The 19,822-nt window shown below is 51.0% G+C and overlaps 1 protein-coding gene across 2 annotated transcripts in view; it reads left to right on the top strand.

Annotated features, from left to right (window-relative positions):
• Positions 1-4,607: 4,607 nt before the first annotated feature.
• Positions 4,608-19,822, top strand: part of RSPO4 (R-spondin 4) — a 30,400-nt gene continuing 15,185 nt past the window's right edge. For both annotated transcript variants that reach the window (XM_044262364.1, XM_044262363.1), the window contains exon 1: positions 4,608-4,686. In XM_044262364.1, coding sequence (XP_044118299.1) covers positions 4,608-4,686 — 79 coding nt within the window. The remainder of the gene's footprint in view (positions 4,687-19,822) is intronic.

The following is a 19,822-nucleotide window of genomic DNA, read 5'->3' as shown; positions in this document are numbered from 1 at the left end:
TGTATACATGTTTAATGCAATTCTGATAAAATTCCCAGCAAGATTTTTTGTAAGAATAGGCAAAATTACTATAAAATTTATATTGAAAGGCAAAAGAACTAGAATAGCTAAAACAGTTTTGAGAAAGGATAAGGTGGATGAGATCAGATTACCCAGATTCAAGATTTCAGTAATCAGGACAGGTGAGGTAATCAGTGAGGTATTGGCAGACAGAACAACACATAGTCTGCAGAACAGAATAGATAACCCAGAAATAGATTCACATAAATACGCCCAATTAATTTTTGACAAAGGAACAAAAGCAATTCCATGAAGATAAGACAGCCTCTTCAACAAATCATACTGGATCACTTGAACATCCACAGGCAAAAAATGAACCTGGATGTAGACCTCATTCTTTATGCAAAAATCAACTCAAAATGGATTGTGAACTTAAACATAAAAAGATATAACTTCTAGAAAAAAGATAGAAGAAAATCTTTGAGACTTGAGACTAGGCAAATGTTCTTAGATTTGACACCAAAAGAATAATCCATGAAAGGAAAACTTGAGAAGGTGAACCTTATCAAAATTAGATACCTTTGCTCTGTAAAAGATGCTGGAAAGAAGATGAAGGGACAAATTATAGACTAGGAGAAAATACTAGCAAATCATATACTCAGCAAAGGACTTCTGTATGAAATAAAGAACTCTTAAAATGCAACAGTAAAACTAAAAAATTACAATCAGAAAGTGCAAAAGACCTGGTGATTCACAGACCTGTACCCCTGGGGCCAATAATACATTGTATGTTTGTTAAAAAAAATTTAAACATATTTTTTAAAAAATTCAAAAGACATGCACAGACATTTTGCTGAAGACGATATACAGAAACTTGTAGACAAAAACATCCATAGTAGCCTTATACTTAATAACCAAAAACTGGAAGTTATCTAAATGTCTTTCAAAGAATGAATGACTAAAGAAACTCCAGTACATTCATACAATGAAATATTACTCAGCATTAAAATGCAACTATTTTTCTTCTAAAGATTTTATTTATTTATTTATTTATCTATTTATTTTCCAGAGAGATAGAGAATGAGAACACAAGCAGGGGGAAGGGCAAGCAGAGGGAGAAGCAGGCTCCGCCCTGAGCTGGGAGCCCAGAACCCAACATAGGGCTCGATCCCAGGACCCTGAGATGATGACCTGAGTTGAAGGAAGATACTTAACTGATTGAGCCACCCAGGTGCCCCTAAAATGCAACTGTTAATCATGCAAAACTTGGACGAAACTCAAGAAATTCAGCTGAATAAAGAAAGCCAATCTCACAAGGACACCTGCAACAAGATTCCATTATGTAACATTTGTGTAACAACATAATTGTAGAAATGGGGAACAGATTGGTGGTTGTTAGGGGTTGAGGTATAAAGGAGAGAGTGGATGGAGTCGAAAAGGGTAACAAGGGAGTTTTTTGCCAGTGCGGTTGAGTATCTCGATGTGGTGGTGGTTACATAAAGCTGTACATGAAATAGAATTCCATCCCAGGAAACTCTGCAATTCCTGGCAAACTGGGACAACTGGTCACTCTAGCAGGAGCCATCCTTCAGCCCTTGCAGACCCAAGAAAAATGTTGGCCTTCACCTGGAAGAAAATCCAGGTCCTCTGGCTGTTTAGGAAAAAGAACATGCAGTGGTCAGATCCAACACAGGCAAGAACTACTGCCTCTTTAAGGCAAGAATGAGAGTGGTCCAGTGTGATAGAATGGCCCAATGTTCACCAAACTCTTTTGGTTTTCTTCCTGAGCACGTGGCTAGACTGCATTTCCCAACCACCCTTGCAGGTAGGTGTGGCTACGTGACTGAATTCTGGCCCGTGGGAGGTGGGAGGACATCAGTATCCCCCATAGACGATCTTCCATGCCTTGCCCCATCCACAGCAAGCTTGAAGCCATGTATTGAGAGCAGAGCACAAGCTGGAAGTAACCTGAGACCCGGCTGTCCATGCAGGGGAAGGATTTGCTGATCCAGAACGCCCAATAGGACTGTCATGTGCTGTAGCCATTATACCAGTCTTCATCTATTTGTGACTGTGTCCTGTGCTTCCTTAACTGATGCCCCTAGTGTGCACACCTCCTGGGATGCCACTGGCCTTGGTGTCCTCTCTGGATGCTTGTCTTGAGGATGACCAGATGGCAGGCTAAGATTCCCAGACAGCCTCCTATAGCTACAGAGACCCTGACACCCTCTGTACATCTCACGGCTGAGTAGAGGTCTGAGTTCTGGCTCACAGAATCTGAGAAATAGCGGATTCTAAGGCTCTCAGAAAACACAAAAGCCCATCCGTGCCACTGAACAGGGGGAACTGAGCCCAAGACAGCAGGAGGTGCCTGAGGTCCTACAGTGAATCAGTGGGTGAGTGAGCCCTCATTCATCCATTCTTTTATTCATTCCACACATATTTATTAAGCACTTTCTGTGTTATGCATACAGATAATATAGAAGATTCCTGCCCTCGTAGAACTTACAAACAAGCCAACTGCAAACTCAAACAAAACTATGTACTTGGTACCATGGAGAATAAAGCAAAGTAAGGGGGTAAAGGAAATGTTCGGCTTTATCTGGAGCGGTCAGTGGGGTCCTCTTTGAGGAGGTAACCTTGAGCGGAGACAGGTCCTGAAGATATCTCCGGAAGGATTTTCCAGACGGTGGGAACAGCAAAAAGCCCTGCTGAGGGCACACAGCAGAGTCTGATAGAGAGGAGGCTGGGTAGCTGGAGCACAGGACGTGGGAAGAGAAGGACTGAGAGGCTACAGACTGCAGAGCTGGGTGTCTGTCCAATAGCCATGGCCTTGGCACGCACCACCACCCCCATCCCTGCCACCATGCGCATTGCTCTTCCCCAGCCCTGCTCACGCCAGGGCTATCCTGCTCTGGACTCTGGAGACTTCAGGACTGGGGGTGGTTGGATAGGGGCTGACTTTCCAACTTCCTCCTCCAGATCTCCTAGGGTTACCTCATTTCTCCCCATACCTGAATTCCATGTAGAAACCAGGAGACTCCTCCATCCAGAGAGCTCATCCGTTCATTCATTCTACAACATCCAGTGTGGCCCAGAGCTCCAGGACCCAAATATGACCTCATCTCTGGCCTCCCAAGAGTTGACAATGTAGAGTGAGGGACAGAGACTTCGATAGTTACCACCTAGGGCCAAGCTGTGATAAAGAGATTGTGGAAGCCCAGAGAAAGAACTGAACGTGGCCTGAGAATCCAGGAAGGCTTCCTGGATGAGGGGCATATCCAGGGCGGGGTCCTGAATGAGTCAGCGAAGAAAGGGGATGGGATGTGTAGTCCAATATTTCATGGAGAGGCCACACAGGAAAGGCTCAGAAGGGTAGAGGGCCTGGAGGCGTGGAGGGCCTGGGACTCACTGAGGATGGAGAGAAGGGGCTAAGGGGGACAAGCCACACACATAGGAAAAGGAAAGGACAGTTGTTCAGCAAGAGACTGTCCAAGCTAAGTTCCACTGTGTCCTGAGTAGTGGCCCAGAGGGCAGGCACTGGACGCAGACAGGGCGCTGACCTGCTGGGTGTGGCCTTGGGCAAGTCACTGGCCTCTCTGAGCTTCTTTCCTCCCTGTAAAGTGGGGCTGATCAGAGTAGACCCTCACTGGGTGACTTTGAAGATGATATTATGTGTAAAGCGCTTAGCACAACCCCAAGCACACAAGCATCAAAAATGATAGTTACCATTATTATTACTGGTCTTGGTTAAGGTGGGGAATGTGACCAGAGGCAGGAGTGCACTGTCTGCTGGGTAGGTGGAGGGATCCGGCTGTGAAAGGGTTAAAACGGCCAGAGCTGCTCCCTATCCAGTAGATAAGGTTGGAGGAAACACAGTCCAGTGAATTTATGAGGTGCCGGTCACTTGGCATCAAAGATTAGGGGCTCCCCGCAGGCCGCGCAGGAAACATGCAAGGTCGGTGGCCAGAAGGGTCCCGGGACGCTCTTGAAAGAACAAGGCAGAGCAGAGAGTGTGCACACCAGACGGTCAGGCCTCAGGGTACAGGACTGTGAGACACAGAGAAAACAAGAGGAAGTTCAGGAGCGGCCCCGAAGGGCCAGGCGCAAGAGCCAAGAGCAACAGAGGAGGGAGAAAATCGGAGGCAGGTGGGGAGTAAGGTGTCCGGGGTGCCGAGAGCGCCGGAATGGGGGTCACTTGGCCGTCGCGCGTTTGTACCTGCGTCTGGCCGGCCGGCGGCGGGTCTGTGTGTGCGGCAGCGCAGGGGGCGGAACGACGCCAGACCGCGGACTGCCGAACCAACCCGACCTCCCGACCCCCGCCGGGCGACCCCCGCCGGGCGACCCCCGCCGGGCGACCCCCGCCCCCAGCCGCGCGCGCCGTCCGAGCTGGTTAACGCGCCGCCCCACGCGCCGGCTCCTCCCAGCCAGGGCAGTGTCCCGGCTCCGCAGACGCCCTCACTCGACCTGGCTGCCGGCCCCTGGGCGGACGGCGCGTGCCTGGCGGCGGTATCGAGCCCTCGCCCCGCGGATGTGCCCGCGCGCCGGGAGCAGACATCGGGCCTCCGGGGAAAGCCCCGCGCGCCAGCCCCGACCAGGCTGCCCAGATGCGGGCGCCACTCTGCCTGTTGCTGCTCCTCGCCCATGCCGTGGACATGCTCCCAGCGAGCCGAAGGAAGAAGCAAGGTAAGAGGGGCAGCGGGCTGGTGGCAGGGCGTGCACAGCGGGGCAGACTGGGCGATGGCCCTTGGAACATCAGCATGGTGTCCCGGCACCATGGACCACGCACACCTCCGATGGCCCACTTTACAGACAGGTAGACTGAGGCCCAGGGCACCTGTCTAGTAAGCTGGCTTGCTCTCCAAGGAAGGAAGGGGCTGGTAGGGCTCTCTCACTGACCCACTCCCTATAGTAGCAGCATTGCTGAGAAGGAGGGTGGCTCTGTGCAAAGACAGGAGGCCCCAAGTGCCAGGTCAGAGAACACTGGGACTAAGGGACAGAATTAGTGGCTTAGAAGCCATGCCAAGAATCCATGCTGAACGGAGAGAAAACATATACAGTGTTGGGCTGGGAGTCCAGATGGCCCAGTCTCAGGCCCATCATTGACCCTCACTCACCTTGTCACCTTCCGGGCGGCAGTATTCCTTCGTGGGCCCCCTCTGGCCCTCTGGCCCCCTCTGATATGAGCTTTGGGAATTCAGGGAGACCTAAGACCAGAATTCAAGTCCATTTGTTCTGAGATGACCCAGCGGAAGCCCCAGAGTCCCCCCAGTTTTTCCATCTTGACTTCCTGGGAACATTCAGAAGGTAAATCAAGGTCAAACTAGAAATGTACCTGGGGCCCATAGGGTCCTATGTCCCAGTCGCTCACTGTGAGAGTCAGAATGTCCTCAAGAGGTGCGTTTGAGGTCATTGCTGCAGAGTGGAGGTTGGCAGAGCCCGCCCGGCTGAGGAGGATGAGCAGGGGAGCAAGTCTCCTGAGCTGGTACCAGTCTGAGAGGCAACCTTGGAATCCCAGCCACTGTGCCAAGGTTTTCTCTCATTAAGGGAATCCCTACCACTTCCTATGTCAGCTGGATGCCAAGGCTTTACAGGTTAGGGAACTTTGCTAAGCTGTCCTGCGAGGTCCGAACAAGGCTACATGGGAATAAGAAAGAGAGTGTGCCTTCTAGAAGCTTCTAGTCCGTTTGAATGAAAAACCCTGCATGGACACAGTTACTCCTGGAGTGGAGCAGGAAGCAGAGAGGGACTTTGGGAAAATGGGGAAGTGGGATTGGGTGGGGGTGACCGACCCAAAGGGCTCCCATCCCTGGTGTGTCTGGATGGAGGGACCCAGGGGTCTGAGCAGTGGGTGGGCTTCAGGGGAACTGGGGCAGGTTTGGGACTTTGTGGGAATGTTCCTCCGTGAATGGCCCTTGGACGGTGTCTTCCCCAGTGACCAGCTGAGTGACCTTGGGGAAGTCACTTTGCCTCTCTGAGCCTGGGTTTACCCATCTGACAGTCTTTTAGAATATCTCTGAGATTTTTCTCAGTTTTAGAACAGACTGAAGAAATAAAAATAAAAACTTTCTCCTCATTGACTCCCCTTTAACAAAAGGAATGATAATCTGGAACATTGGACTCACAGGCAGCTGTGGGCAAGACTGAATGTTTATGTTTGTTAAGTGAGTAGCCAAGTACACGGGCTCCTAGGGGCACTTGTCGGTACCAGTCATCTTCATTTCCTGTGTGTGGTGTCCCTGGCTACTCACAACAGCCTCACAGGGGTGGGGGGGTGGGCGGGCAGGGCGATGCTTATGATCTGGATGAGGATTCAGAGAGGGAAACTGATCTGTCCAAGGCTGCACAGCAGGTAAGTAGCAACACAGGCTGGAATCCCACTGTGTCTGTCAGGATGGCTCCTGAGCTGTTGGCCTTCCCTTTCCTCTTCCCAGAATCTCCATTTCCGCATCTGAAGAGGAGTTGGTTGGGGAGATCTTTAAGATGCTTTACAGCTCTAAAAAGACACCCCCACACACATACACACACACAGATTAAAGAAAAAGAAAACCTCCACTCCCTCTCCCCATCCCCAGTTGCTCGGTGAAGAGGTTGGACATGACTGCTCCCGATGCTGCCCCTGTTTGGGAAAGGGGCTCTTGGCGCCCCTCCCCACAGTAATTGATGTCTTGTGTATAGGACATAAACATGCCCCCTCCAGCATCTCCTGAGAGAGGCTTGTAGCTCCACTCATCAGTCAGGAGCAATGGAGAGAGCCTTGGATTTCACTCCCACCCCGGGGCCCCTTTGCACCCAGACGGTGGACTCCCATGCTCCTGCCAACACCCTCAGTTTCCCCATTGGCTCTGGGTGGGGGGATGGAGGGATAGGAAAACCCTTCCTATAGCATATTCGGCAACTGGTCTTAGGAATCCTGGCCAAATGGGTTTGAGAAATGCTGGGCTTAGCAGATTTCTCCACCGCAGGACTTATCAGAGCATTCATGGTAAAGCAGTGGGGCTAGACAGCAGGACGTTTCCCAAACTAATTATGCAGGAGAGGGCCATTTTTCATGAGACAGCTGCTTGGAAAACTCCACACGACATCCCTGAGGGTCTTAGCGACTTTGACATTTTGCTGTCACTGTAGAAGGAGACTGTGTCCTGAAGACAACTAGGCCCTGGCCATGGTGTCATCCATCATCCGTCCTTTCACCTGTTCATTCAACAACCGCTACAGGCTGGATTCCGTGCCAGGCTCTGTGCTGGAAAGCTTGGAGACACCAAGGTCTAAAGACCCAGGACCTGCCCTTAAGCAGCTGCCACGGTGGAGGGATACCCCTTCCCTGGCTTCCCCAACCCCCACTCCATCCCTGAGTCCTGGGCCTCAGTCTTCGGCCTGCTCTGCAAGGCCCAGCAGCTGCCCAGCCCAAGCCGCCACCCGCGGGGCCTGGCCCCCCCAGACCCGCGCTTCCTCAAGCCTGGCGTCACTGCTTTCCGATGAAACCCAATTTTTCTGTTTCTTCCTTCTTTTTTTTTTTCTTTAATTTTTCTGTTTCTAAGACAAGAAAGAATGAAAGAAAAAGCTTGAGAAAGGTTCTTGGATCTCAAGTGTCTCTTACAAAACAACATGTTGATTAATTAAGTGTAAATGAATCAGAACCAGATGGAAACATTTCTCTTGAGACATGCTGGGGTGTCCGGGCAATGGGACAGTCAAGGAGCGTGAGGGAGCTCCAGTCTGCACCCCCCAAACCCTGATACAGAGCTTCATTTAGGCAACAAGAAAAAGGCAGGCTGTGACAGACTTCCCAGTAGGTGCTTTGTAAAGATTCTACCACTTCTCCCTCCCATTTGACAGCAGGCTAGGATGCTCTCTGGACTGGGGAGAAAGGGCCTTTCATGTGCGTTGAGTCTCACTTCTGCCCTTGTTCCCTCAATGAGTCTCTTTTTCTTCATCTATAAAAAGACTGTGGCAGCAGCTCCCTTGGGTGGGATGAGTATGATCATTCTTCATAAACTGCAAAGTCCCGCATGGACCTCAGGGCAGGCAAAGTCCCGCATGGACCTCAAAGTCCTGCAAAGTCCCACTGTCCCCTGTGTGTAGCAGGGATGCTAAGACCCAGCAAGCAGGTGCCTGAGGCAGTGGCAGAAATGGGGAAGGACCCTGGCTTCTTGTCTGCAGGGCTGGGCTGGGGCCGGGCCCAGAACAAGGGGCATCTCCCTCGCTGATGGCCTCCAGGTGACACCAGGTAAAGACACCTGTCAGAGGCAGCTCTGGAAGGGGAACCAGCTGCTAAAGGATGGAGTAAGGGGTGTTGCCCATACCCAGAGGGTTTGGGAAAGGCACTGCATGTCAGTAGAAGGCTACCAGCAGAATGCAAGTCATTTTTGCCCCTTAGGGCCTGGGTTTCTTCATAAAATAGGTCTGCTTGAGAAAAGGAAAGCAGTATGTTTGGCACTCAGTAAACTTATCTCTGATCCCATGCCCTCTCGCTCTGCGGCCAGTTCTGGAGCCAAACTTGGGCTTGAAGGAGATGCTGCTTTCATCTCACACATCCCCCATCCTTGGGGGAACCCACCTCCCTCTGCAGGGATGGGAACCACCCAGCCCCCACCCAGTCACCAAAGGAGAGACTTGAGGCTACTTAGCAAGGGCTGGCCACGTGCCAGGGGCTCTGCACTGTGGGAATCCTCGCTATCACCCTGCCTAGTAGACACCCATTTCCCAGACAAGGGAACAGAGGCTCAGAAAGTCCGCTGACCTGTCCAGGAACTTTGGGGCCAGGGACCCAGCGTCTTGGAAGCTCCAGGGCCTGTGCGTAGAAATATACATGGTTTCCTGTTGATGACTTGCCAGGGGCTGCAAGGGTGATGGCATCTGAGAGGGGCCTCATCACAGGGATTTTTGTTAGGAGAGGTGGGAGCAGGGACAGGGCTAGGGACTCCAGCAGGAGGAAGGGAGGGTCTGGTCAGGTGGAAAAGGCCAAAGGGGTTGTGTGGCCAGAGGAAGAGAGGTCCAACTGCAGACAGGGTGAGAATCCAGTCACAGAGGGGCCTTGGATGCCACTGGCATGTCGCCTTTATCCCAAAGAAATACTCCCTGAGCCCCTCCTCCAGGCAGGGCTCTGGTCTAGGTGTTGACAAGGACGGTAGAGATGCGCTCCGCTGTCCCCGTCTGTCAGAGGGCTCGGTGTCTCCTTGAGATGTCAATTTCAGACCCGTCAGGAAGACGGACACAGACAGGACCCCACTGCCCCTCAACACAGCCTTCAGTGGCAGGTCTGGGGTGTTCCTGGTCTCAGCTGAGCCATCTGACACTCAACAAGGGGACATTGCTTGGCTAAGGTCACCTTACCTGTTTTCTTCTCCTGTGTCTTTGCGTCCGTCAATCAGTTCACTGTTCATTCACCCATTTTTCCGTCTAGTGAGAAAACAGACTGGTATGAATACACAGTTTGCAACCCATCAGCAGATCAGGGAATTAATTTAGGAAGTACAGTCGAACAGTGAATGAAGCGGAGTCCAGTGCAGCCGAACAGAACATGACAGTATAGGATAGAAAATACTTGGGGGGGGGGGTCAGCAAACTTTCTTTGTAGAGGGCCAGACAGTAAATACTTCTGGCTTTATGGGCCACCAATGCCATGTCCCATACTCTTCTTTGTTGTTGTTGTTGGAAACCCTCCTCAGTTCACAGGCCATATGAAGAGGCCAAGGGCCAGATTTGGCCCAGAGGCTAGAGATAGCTAACCTCCTTTTTAGAAAATATCAGAACGTATTGCAAGTATTAAGATTAAATATTACTTTGAGACGTGTGTTTCCATTTACACGTACAGGTTGAGTGTGTGTACGAGGAAGCGAGTGTGCATGCTCGTGTGTGTGTGCACATAGGTGGGTGTGAGAGCATGTGAGTGTTTGTACTGATGTGTTTTCGGAATGTTGTGTGTGAACTGATATAATACGGGAATTTTTACCGCCATCAAGGAAGTGTGGAGGCTGTTGGATCAGCTGAACCCAATACAGTCTTTGTAAATCTCTCAGAGACAGGTTCCAGGAGGTCCCTGTATCACAGATGGAGATACTAAGGCCCCATGGGTCCCAGAACAGAGGGCCTGTGAACCCAGGGAGCCCGGCTGCAGAGTTCCACCTGCGACACCAGATTGCCTCAATAAGCAGCAATGGTCCCTGACACATTGTGCAAGCTGCATGCTTATTTTTGGTGGACTTGAATTGGTGGCCTTGTCCTTCTCAAGGCATGTGGCTTGTAGCCCCAGAAGACAGAGCAATCAGTCAGAGCCCTAAATATCCTTCTTCATCAGACACTCCTGAGCAGCTGGTGAGCCCCAGACTTCGTGGGAGCCTTTCTCACTGATCCTGCCGGGCCAGCATGGTTGCCCCCTATGCCCTTCTAGAAAAGGAAGGCTGGTTCAGAGAGGGGACGTGATTTGTCCCAGGTCACATAGGAAACAGATGTGTGCCGTGGGTCTTCCAGGTTCCAGACCCACAGGAGCAAATCCTGCCTACTACAGACTTCTCTGGAAAACCCACGCAACGCCATGAACCGCCCTGTGGTTCACTTTACACTTTGCGGAAGGGTTCCATTTTCCTTTTTTATAGAATAATGGAATGCTAGGGCTGAAAAGGCCAGTTGAGACCTTTGAGACCAAGACTTGTGCAAATGGAGGTTCAAGCAGGGCAACACCTCACCCCACCCCCACCCCCGGGACCCGACGCCCATCACCACAAGAGGCCAACATGGGCTTGAGAGCCTCCAACGGGCCCCTGGAGTGACCTGTGTGCCCCACAGGCTCCGTGGCTTGGCTGTGTGCTTCCATGAGCAGGAGCTGGCTGAGGCCCCAGACCAGACTGGAGCCATCACAGCCTTGAGGCCCATCCTTCCCTTAGAACGGCAGGCTGGGGACCCTGGCCGGACACAGGAGGCCCTGGGCATGGTGGATACCCAGGACCAGGCCCCTCATGTGCATTTCCACACACGTACATGTTCCTAAAAACGTACATTTTTTTTCTTTAAAAATACTGAACTTTTGCTGGCATCCAAGGTTTTTAAAAGTCTGTTTTTGATTTGGTTTTACTGTCGAACGTTAACTCTATGCCAGATGCTGTTACCTGTTATTTTATTTTATTTAACAACATCAGGCACTGTTCTAAATACTTTATATGTATGAACTGGTTAAATTTTCTTAATAAACCTATGAGACAGGTCCTATTATTATCCCCGTTCCACAGATGAGAAGACTGAGGCACAGAGAGGTTAACTAACTTGCCCAAGGGCACGCAGCCCAGGTTCAAATCCTGCCTGGTCTCAGAGCCCGCGCTCTACTGAGCTCAGTTGTCTCCCAGCCTTACTTAATCCTCATAGGTTGCTGTGAGGACTATGATCCATATTTTACAGCGGAGGAAACTGATTTAAGAGAAGGGGGTGTTAGTTGAAGAGTATGAAATTGCCATTTTTATAGGTCAAAAAGAGCCCAAATATTAGCAGTTTCATATACTTCAGTCCACTAGCTTGGCAAAGTAAGTTTGGCAAAACCAGGATTTAAACCCAGACAATTAATTCCAAAGGAGGGTGCATAACCACCCTGCCAGGCCTTCTCCCAGTTTAGCCACAGAATAGCCCAGGAGGTGGTGTGACCCTATTTATTCTACAGTGGAGGCCTTCCAAGCTCCGAGAGGGCAATTGACTTGCCAAAGGCACAGAGCCAGGATGGGGAGAGGCTGAGATGTGCCTCCAGGTCTCCATGGGCTGGAGCCTCCTTTCTTGGCCTGTGCAGCCAGCGGTGCCATTCAGACAAATGCCTTTCAGCCCCAACCCCGGGGATCCCTCCAGGTCCCACAGGGAATGATCTGGTTCCCATCTCGGATGGGTGAGGCCCTCCTTTTGGGCATGACTGTGGAAGGCTGGGCCACCACTGCCTGCCCTGGGATGATTTCTTGGAATCACACCACATGATTCACAGGACCCCCTTCTCTGTGGTCCCCACTGGGGGCCCCAGTCTGCCATTATGGTGGGGGTTCTGTTTCACCAGCTCAAAAGAAAGGCATTCCCGAGCCTGGGGGACCCAGACCACATGGGGAAAACCACTCACTTTTGCCAGAAGCCTCCACTTTCCCTGAAGCCCAACAGCGGTGCCCACATCCGCAGGGGTGGAGACTCGCAGGGAAGGAATGTCACGGCTGCCCTTCCGGAGCCTGCCCTGGTGTTGGCACAGGGGCACGGCTGTCTCTAGCAAGCCCCACATGAGCAGGGGGTGGCCAGCAGGCTGTCATGAAGGCCATGGGCTCTGCCACTCACTAGCTGAGTGACCTTGGGCATGTCATCTCTCCCTTCTGTGCCTCCATTGGCTGACTTGCAAAAGACATTTCTAGCAAATAGGGGGAGCTCTCAAGAGTTCCAGCACCAGGCGAGGAGGGTGGGATTTGGGCTGTGACACGCCTGGGCTGAGCTCCCATCTCCGCTCCTGCCGTGCTTGGGTGAAAATATTCCATTACCGAATCTCAGTGTCATCTGTCAGCACCTTGGGAACGATCAAAGCATCTATATCATATATCAAGATCAAGATTATGCATGTACCCCACCTGAGAGATAGTAGGTGTTCAATTAATGGTGGTAACCCTCATGCGCCATGGGAGGTTGGCTCTTGCTAGCATCCAGAACATTCCAGCCTGATGTCAGACCTGTCCCTGCCTGTGTTTGGAAGTCCTCAGGAGCCCAGATTCAGAGGGTAGAGTGGTCCTAAATGCTGTGTGACTGTGACACAGGATTACCCTCTCTGAGCCTCTGTTCACTCTATGAAACCGGCCCTCAGAGGACAGCAGTGAGGATGGAAGGTTGTGTGTGGTACGTGTTCGTGGTGCTGGTGTGTTTTAAATGTATAATTGATGTGATGGCTGTTTGTGGATGAGGCCATCGTGGGGCCTGACGTCCTATCCTCTGCCCACAGCAGGCTGGAAAAACCCAGTCAGATGCTGTCTTTTGAACATGCTTTTCCTTCCTCCTCCACCCTGCCCCTCTTCTGGCAGGCATTTGAGTCAATCAGACTCCTTAATTCATAGCATATTATCAGTACGGGGTCGTGTAAAAGCCTGCTCCTGTTTTGTATTTTATTTTCCTTTCTTTCTTTTTTAAATTGTTATGAATTGCCAAGTTCTTATTTTATTCTTAAATTTGTTTCACTTACTTAAAATTCTTTCTTTTTTACTTTATGTAAACCCTTCCGTTTTGTTTTTTAGGTTTTCATTATTAGTAGTTGTAATGTCTAATTGTAATTAAAAATAACTTTAATGCATTTAAATTTATGTTATAGATGTAGTTTTAGTTTTACTCTTTTGTTTTTCTAAAATTTTTGCTGTTTTAACTTTAAAATGTTATTTCTTTTATATTTTTGTCAATTTTAATTATTTTTATCTGATTTTCATTCCCCTTATTTTCATTTTAAAAAATTTTTAATATATTTTATTTTTATTTTGTCCATTTTTTTATTGTGTTTCCTGAATTTTTCTTGTCAATTTATAGGACTTCCTTGTGTTACCACCTACATATTGACCCCCTGTTGGTTTTGACCTAGAAAATATTCTTCTTCAGTCTGACACCCATCTGGTAACCTTGTATGTCCTTTAGAGAATAGAAATCTCTACTTAGGATACTGTTCACATGATCAAATCTCGTATGAGCTTTTTGGGGGTTGGGGTTTTCTTCTGCCTTACAGTCTAGGCTTTTTGATCTTAGAAAATGTCCTTATAAGGGGCCCTGGAAGGGCTCAGTCAGTGGAGTGTGCAACTCTTGATCCCAGGGTTGTGAGTTCGAGCCCTACACTAGGCATAGAGATGACTTAAAAATAAAATCTTTAAAAAGAAAGAAAGTGTCCATATAAGAGGTCTCGGTAGAAGGGTGTGAGCCTCTGGTTCTCCGTCCTTCCAGTGGACCACCCTTCCTGTGAGCCGTGCCTCCTTGGCAATGCTGACAGTCCTGGTACAGCAGCCCAAGGCCCCTCCCAGAAACATTTCTGGAAGTCTCAACGGCAGGTAGTGCTTCTCTGTTCACTCTTGTCCTTGAATGTCCTCAAGGACATGTCCTCAACAGCCGGCACCTGCTGTTAGCCCTTGGGAGCCCTGGACTGAGGGAGGTGGTGGGCCCCCTTCCTTCCTATGAGGAGGAAAGATGGCAGCTGGAGTCCCTGCCCCTGGAGATGGGGAAGTTGGCTGGCAGGGCATCCCAGGGGGGCTCAGAGTCCTCGCCATGGGCTGAGCAGGCCCATCCCGAGGCTGCCGCTCTCCCAGGGCTGCTTTGGCTGCAAGGTCACAGTTTGTGGATCATCTGATCTCCGGCATCCACACCCTACACCCCCACCACCACCAAAGAAGAAAGAATACAAGCACCCAGGACATTTGTGTGCAAAGCTGGCTACCCTGAAGGTCCTCCCTTCTTCCTGGAGTCAGTCTCCCCCTGTCTGTCCTCACGAACAGCTCAGAGCCCCCCTGTGGTTGACCTTGGGCCCTAAGGAACATAGGACTTTCAAGGGCTTTTGTCTGCTTTTGGAGAGCCATGGGGCAGGAGTCCACAGGGAGTGGCCAACAGGCCATCCGGGAGGCCATCCAGGAGGTGGGATCCCCAGCAGTCCAGAGTTTGGAGTCAGGTTTGCCTCCACCCACCTCCTCGTTGTGAGCTCATGGGTCTACCACTTTATCTCACAGAGCCTCAGTTTCCTCCTCCATGAAAATGGGGCTTGTGTAACCCCAGACTTGCAGAGCTGTGGTGAGTGTGAAAGATGGAACACAAGGACCGGGGTGAGAGGCTCAGCCAACATGAGCCGGGCTCTGCACACTCACAGCCCTGGTCCCTTCGAGCACCTGCCAGAACTCACAGTGACCAGCCCCTCTGGCTTCATGTTACCCATCTTGGTTTCAGACCTTTGTCCTGGTTTTAACTGGGCAAGAAGGATGGTTCCATTTTGCAGATGAGGAAACTGAGGCCCACTGACAGTGGCTGTTAAATTTTCAGGCCTGTGCAAGCCCAGGTTTCTCTGACTACCTGGGTTTCAGTTTGGCAGAGACGGTGCCTCGGGGGCAGGAGAGGGTTAGAGCCAAGATCATGAACCTCCCCATTTCCCTGTGCTCCTACTACCCCCACCACATGCTGTGCCTGTTTCCTCTTCTTCCATTCAGTCCCTGCCCCTTGGCATCATACCATTTATTGAGCACCACTATGGGCCAGGTTGGGTGCGTTACAAACTTAGAAGATGGATACCCATTTTACAGAAGGGAAAATGGGACCCAGTTGGGGGAAGTCAGTTACCCAGGTTCCCACCGCCCTCAGAGAGTCCGGGTTGGAATCCCAGCTGGGGCTCCCAAGAGCTCCTTTTCACTGCGCCAAGAATTGGTTAGCTAAAATCCAGGGCAGAGCATAAGGCAAAGTCTGGCTCCCGCTTGGTGACTGCTTTTGTCATATATGCCAGGCACACGGCCAGGTACTCTATGGGTTAACCCCGTTTACCCTCCAGACAAACCTTGGATAGCATCATTCTATTTTGCAGGCGAGACACTGAGGCTCAGAGAGGTCAAAGGGCCTTCCTAGGTCAAGGTGGCAAATCCTCGGGTGTGTGACCTGGACTCCCACCTCCCCCTGGCACTGTCTCCGCTTTCCCCATTTCCCAATGCCAGGCAGCTGGTCTGTTGGCCTGGCCCAGGCAGATGGTCACTGTGACTCACCACCTTTTCTCAACTTGGAGCCCAGCTTAGGAAGCCACCGTGGCGGGGCCTCAGGTTCACAGCATCTGGAGGGTAGGGCGTGGGTGGCAGAGGCAGGGAGCACAACTGGAGGGCAAGGCTGCTTCACAACCAGAGGGGACCCAGGACAGGGACCTGGTCCTGGTGGCCCGTGGAAGTCAAGAGCAACAGCAGGGCAAGGAGGCCCAACCAGAAGTGATGGCAAGGGGAAGAGGAAGCAATTTGGCATTTACGGGGAGGCTGTGGGGTCGATCCCATCCTGGGATTCTCAGATTAGGTCTCTTTAGATCTGAGACTAAATAGCGGATCTGTAAGCCCCTACATGCGCCATGCCAGGACTGGGCCACTTACCTTGTAGTAGCTAACGGGCAGAGCTTGCCTGTCCCCCCGCCTGCTTCCACAGCTGCCAGCCTCGTCCAGACCACCTGGATGACCGTGCCCCCTCCCCGTCAGCACCTGCTGGAGCCCAGGCAGACCCGCACCTGCTTCTAGGAAGATCCAGCACCATGCAAACCGCTTCTGAGCCCACGCACCTGGGCTGGCCCAGTCCGCCTGTCCGACCTCACCGGCCATGGCTCTCCCCTGACCACTGCCCTCTTCCAAAACAAGCTCTTTCCAGCCTCTGGCCCTCCGTGCTTGCTGGTCCCTATGCAGGAATACCTCTCCTAACTTTTGTTCACTCCTGGTCACTACCACAAATAATCACTCTCTCCTTCTGGCTGCAGACTTCATGAGGGGAAGACCCTCTTATTCACTGATGTGCCAGTGCCTAGAACAGTGCCTGGCTCAGAGAGGAAAGTCTCTGATAGGAGGGAACACATTTTCCAGTGAGTGGGTGATTGTCTCCATTTTACAAGTGAGCAGACTGAGGTTAAATGTCTCAGAAGTAAGCTTGGAGCTGGCATTTGAGAGCAGGGTTGTCTGATCCCAAACCTCGGGATGTGTATCCATCAGGATGAAATGCCATTTCCATGGTCTTTGGGTCCCCTCTAATGGATGAGTGATTCTCTTGCCACTCCAGCTGGGTTTAGGGAGGTGGGGAAGTGCTCAGCCCTGCCCCAGCCCCTGTGGGACAGTTTTGGGGGGATCTTTTTCAGAAATCCATTTACACAGGCTGCAGAGGCAGGGGGTGGGGTGGGGGGAGGATAGGGGATGCAAAGATCATTGCCCCCTCCCCACACTAAGCCCTGGAGCCAGCTACCAGGCCCCAGTTTTATACTCATGAGGCAGCTCTCTTTAAAACACTGTGGCAGGGACGGGGAGGACTCAGAGACTATTTCCACCCTTTGTCACCAATTTTGGCACTGCAAGATAAGTCCTGTTCGTTCATTCATTCAACAAACATTTACAGAGCACCCCTGTACCCAGCGGGGTGCCTGGCGCTGGGAGGAGGGCTAAAAAAGACAGAGCGTGGGAAATTTACCTTTCAACTAGAACCATGTTGTGCATCTTTCTAAAACTTTCAGTGGGTCTGGGATTTGTCTTTTGATTTTTGTCTAATAAATCAAATGAAAGCAAATGAGAAGGGGTTTTTTTTTTGTTTCTTGTTTTCACCCTTATGTTCCTGGAGGTTAGAAAAGGGCCTGGCACATTGCGGGTATTCAAGAAATACCTGCCCAACGGGTGGATAGATCATGAATATTGGACCCTTATGCACAGTGGGTTTTGACAGATGGAGAAACTGAGGCTCAGAGACAGGGAGGACCTTGCCCTAGGGTCCAAAGATCTGGGACAAGAGTCCACATCTGGGGCTCTCTCCCTTTGCTGGGATTTGAGAGGGGAAGGGAGCCTGTGAGAAGAGGCCAGATCCACAGTCAGATCTGTGAAGACACTTAGTCCATGCCTGGAGGTCCCACTGGATTCCTGATTCTGTCACCCCTCAGAGCCTCCTGGTCCCCAGGGTCCTGGCTGAGAGGATCTGGGGCTGTCCCTGAACACTGACAGGGTTTGGCATGAGGACTAGCCCTGACTTTTAGACCTGGTTGCCTTCCCTGATGCTTACTGGCAGTGGAGCCCCAGGATTTCTCCATGCTGAGCACCGATCATATACCCAACGCTTCCCTGGGCTTAATTTTATGAGGTGAGGAGGATGTTTATGTTGGGCCTATTCTGAGAGCTAGAGTCTCCCTAATACTTAATAAAAACCACCAGTTCTTAAGACCACCTGGCTTTAAACCTCAGCTTGCCACTTATCAGCTGTGTGATCCTGGGCAACTTACCTACCCTCTCTGTGCCTTAACTTCTTTGTTTTAATAGGATACCTCATAGGGTTGTTGTGACAGAGCCCGGCCATATAGGCACTCCACACCGCTCACACCTACCGTCTGCTAGACCCTGTTCTAATTGTGTCACACGCCAACGAACTGCACCTTCACAACAACTTAAGAAGACAGGTAGTATCCCATTTTACAGATAGGGAAACTGAGGCTCACAGAGGTTAGGTTGAGGCTTGAACCCAGGCTGTCTTTCTCCAGCCAGTGCTGCTAACGGCTCTGCCGCCGCTCCTCCTGCCATTGACACTGTGGGCCTTTGGGGCTTGAAGGTCATTAGAGATGCTCCAAGCCCTGAACGGCTGCCTCCAGAAGTGGGGGATGGGAACAAAAAGGATCAGGCTCAAGATCCTCGTCCTCACACCCAGCCAGGTTTCAGCCAAAGCAGCTTCATCCTTACCTGCCCTATTAACTCGGCATCCATATCCCATCTCATTATGAAAAAAAGAAGGCTTCCGTGGCTGAAAATATTTTAAAAGTCCTTTATCAAGCCCCATCCTTTGTTTTCCTGCTGGGGAAACTGAGGCATGGAGCGATGAGGAACTCTGCCAAGATCATTCAAGGAGTCTAAGTCCACCCCGAGACAGGTACCACCGTCCTCGTCCCTAGCGCTGGGCTCTGTCAGTCACAGGACTTCCATGGGACAAAGGAAAGGAGGTTGTACGTAGAGCTCTCAAACCTGGTACCCTCCTCAGATTAACTTTCAGAATCTGGGCTTTCCAGTTCCTCTTAGGAAGTTTCTCCCGAATCCAAAACTAAGGATGTACTGTATGTTGACTAATTGAATTTAAATACTTTAAAAAAATGAAAGTTTCCACTACCTTCCCAGGTATCCTGGCCCTTATATCTTCCCCAAAGCTTGTGGGAGCCTCCGGGTTTAGCCAGTGGGCATGGTCCCCCTCCCATGCTGCACTGGGTCTCCAGATTGGCTGGAGGAGTCCCAGAAGGGTCCTAACTGCTGCAAACATCCTCCTACTGGGCCAGAGCTGTATAGCCTCTCAAAGAGCCAGAAGAGTCCTTCACAGATAAAGAGCAATGGGGAACCAAAAGCGCCCCAGGGGAGGGAGTGGGAATAAGCAGCCAACTCAAGCCAAGCACCACCAGGTACTATACACGGGTCTCAGAGTACTTCACGGCAGCCAAGTAGGTTTGGAGAGGATCAGAGAAGAAAGAGACCTGCCCGAGGTCACACAGCAAACCACAGAGACCCAGAACTGGAAGGAGCCAGAAACTGTCTAAGTCCACTCCCAACTTACAAGTCCTCACTGAGCATCTACTGTATACCAGGCACTAGCTGTGCCAGGTGTAGGGCTATAGCTGGGAGGAAACATGCCGGAGACACGTGTGCTGCAGAGACATGCCGTTCACGGGGAGTGGGGGAAGGGCCGTGAGTTTCCTGAGCACCTGCTCTGCCCTGCTTTGAGCATAAGGCATTTGACAACCACCCTCCCCGGCCCCGCAACAGCCATGTGAGTTAAAAACAGAAGAAACTCAGGCACAGGGTATTTCAGCAGCTTGTTCAGGGCTTCTCCCACAGCGAACCTGTGTCTGTTGCTGGAAAAGAAAAGGAACTGTTTTCTCAAGATTTTTGTTGTGGGGGGTAACTGCATCTACTTGACAATGTTGTGACTGTTTTAAACGTAGGATAAGGCCAGACCGTTTCTTCTGCAATTGCACACCCTTGACGACACTTTGACCCACAGATGGTTTTGTGACAAGACTGTAGGCAGATTGATTTTTCTGACAGTTTCACACTCGGGCCTGTCGTGTGATGCCTCTGTGTTCACGGATAACAGGTAGCTGCATTCTAGCAAGATAGGTCCTTGG

The sequence above is a fragment of the Neovison vison genome, chromosome 8, assembly GCF_020171115.1.
Source record: "Neovison vison isolate M4711 chromosome 8, ASM_NN_V1, whole genome shotgun sequence".
Taxonomy (NCBI): domain Eukaryota; kingdom Metazoa; phylum Chordata; class Mammalia; order Carnivora; family Mustelidae; genus Neogale; species Neogale vison.
This window is presented reverse-complemented; position numbering and strand designations above follow the sequence as displayed.